We start from the raw sequence: 2,136 nt of genomic DNA, 5'->3' as shown, positions 1-2,136 counted from the left end.
CCTAACCAAACTGTATGAAAAAAATAAAATTACTCAGTTTTTATTATTTTTTTAATGACCTGAGCTGAAGTCAGATCTCACGGTTCTGAGTTAGACTCCGGCGTCGGGCTCTGTGCTGACAGCTCAGAGCCTGGAGCCTGCTTCAGCTTCTGTGTCTCCCTCGCTACCCTCCCCTGCTCATGCTGTCTCTCTCTCAGAAACAAATAAAACATTTAAAATTTAAAAATAATAAAATAAAATTTTCTTAAGTTTTTTTCATTTATTTACTTATTTAGAGAGAGAGAGAGAGAGAGAGAGAGAGCATGAGCGGGGGAGGGTCAGAGAGAAAGAGGAGAAAAGAATTCCAGACTCCCAGCTGTCAGCACAGAGCCTGATGTGGGGCTCAATCCCATGAACGGCAAGACCATGACCTGAGCCAAATACACAAACCACCGAATCCTGTCTCTGGAATAACCAATTATCTTCTTTCTACCTTTTTTTAAAGTTGATTTATTTATTTTGAAAGAGAGAGAGAGTGCACACTAGTGGGGAACAACAGAAAGACAGGGAGAGAGAGAGAAAACCACAAGTAGGCTCTTGATCTCAGGGTCGTGAGTTCAAGCACCACGTTGGATGCAGAGATGACTTAAATATTTTTAAAAAACAAAAAATAAATAAAGGTTACAGATCAGTCTTTCTTTTTCCCTTTCTCTTTATTAAATCTATCAGAGCACTGAGGAAGAGCTCAACAAAGAAAAAATTCATATCCACTGACCTTAGCATCTATCTCTATATCATCTTAAGCCTTCTTTTTATTGCATTTTTTGTCTGCTGCGCAGAGAAAAGGTTTTGAATTTTATTTATAAAATGTCAAGTTTTCATGATAAAAATCATGGATGATCCTGGAAGGCATGAGATGCAACAATGGAATCAAATATTTGTAAACATTTATTTCTGCAATAAAACCAACCAAATAAAACAAGAATAAACTGTATAATTTTGGAAGGTAAGGAAATGAGGTAGAATTAAAATATTGTTCAATAATAAAATATAAAACAGGAGCTCTCTCAGGGCGCCTGAGTTGAGTGTCCGACCTTGGCCCAGGTCATGATTTTGTGGTCACGTTCTTGTGGTCATGATCGTGAGTTCGAGCCCCACATTGGGCTCTGTGCTGACTGCTCAGTGCTTGGAGCCTGCTTCAGATTCTGGGTCTCGCTCTCTCTGTGTACCTCCCCCACTCATGCTCTCTCTCTCTCTCTCTCTCTCTCTCAAAAATAAATAAACGTTTAAAAAAATTAAAAGCAGGGGTGCCTGGGTGGCTTAGTCAGTTAAGCATCCGACTTCAGCTCATGGTCATGATCTCGTGGTTCGTGGGTTCGAGCCCCGCGTCAGCTTCTGTGCTGACAGCTCAGAGCCTGGAGCCTGTTTCAGATTCTGTGTCTCCCTCTCTCTCTGCCCCTTCCTGCTCATACTCTGTCTCTCTCTCAAAAATAAACATTTTTAAAAATTCTTTTAATAAATAAATAATTAATTAATTAAAAATTAAAAACAAAAAATCCCCAAAACCCAGGAGCTCTCTCCTTTTCTCCGCCATCTTGGTGTGTGCAGGTGCCTGCTCCTCGCCATGTCTTCTCACAAAACTTTCAGGATCGAGCGATTCCTGGCCAAGAAACAAAAACAGATTTGTCCCATTGCCCAGGAGATTCAGATGAAAACTGGGAGTAGAATCGGGTACAATTCCAAGAAGAGGCATTGGCGAAGAGCCCGGCTGGGGATGAGGGACCTGACGTGAGACGGCGCCCATGTTCGTGCTGCATGAAGGTCACGGGCTCGTGTCCTATCATTCTGTAAACGTCACCACTACCTGAGCAGCAGACATGTTTTATCGGGAAATGACTTGCCTCCATTACTATGCTCCTGCACCAGTAGGTTGGTTCAGTAATAAATATGTGAGAATTTTGGTTTGAAAAAAATAAATAAATAAATAAATAATAAACGAGAGAATGATCAAAACTAAAGTGTTCCACATTTTTTTAATGTTTATTTTGAGAGAACATGAGAGCAGGGGAGAGGCAGAGGGAGAGAGAGGGAGGGAGAGAGAGAGAGAGAGAGGGAATCCCAAGCAGGCTCCTCACCATCATGGGACTTGGACCCACG

At 41.5% G+C, this 2,136-nt stretch overlaps 1 protein-coding gene across 1 annotated transcript; it reads left to right on the top strand.

The window, feature by feature from the left end:
- The first annotated feature begins 1,603 nt into the window (after positions 1 to 1,603).
- Positions 1,604 to 1,771, top strand: LOC144223660 (large ribosomal subunit protein eL39-like). Its single transcript, XM_077754503.1, has one exon. The coding sequence runs from the start codon at positions 1,604 to 1,606 to the stop codon at positions 1,769 to 1,771; it is 168 nt and encodes a 55-aa protein (XP_077610629.1).
- Positions 1,772 to 2,136: the final 365 nt, after the last annotated feature.

Source organism: Crocuta crocuta, unplaced genomic scaffold, assembly GCF_008692635.1.
Source record: "Crocuta crocuta isolate KB4526 unplaced genomic scaffold, BGI_CrCroc_1.0 scaffold70, whole genome shotgun sequence".
Lineage (NCBI taxonomy): Eukaryota > Metazoa > Chordata > Mammalia > Carnivora > Hyaenidae > Crocuta > Crocuta crocuta.
Note: the sequence above shows the minus strand (reverse complement) of the source record. Positions and strands in the feature narration are given on the sequence as shown.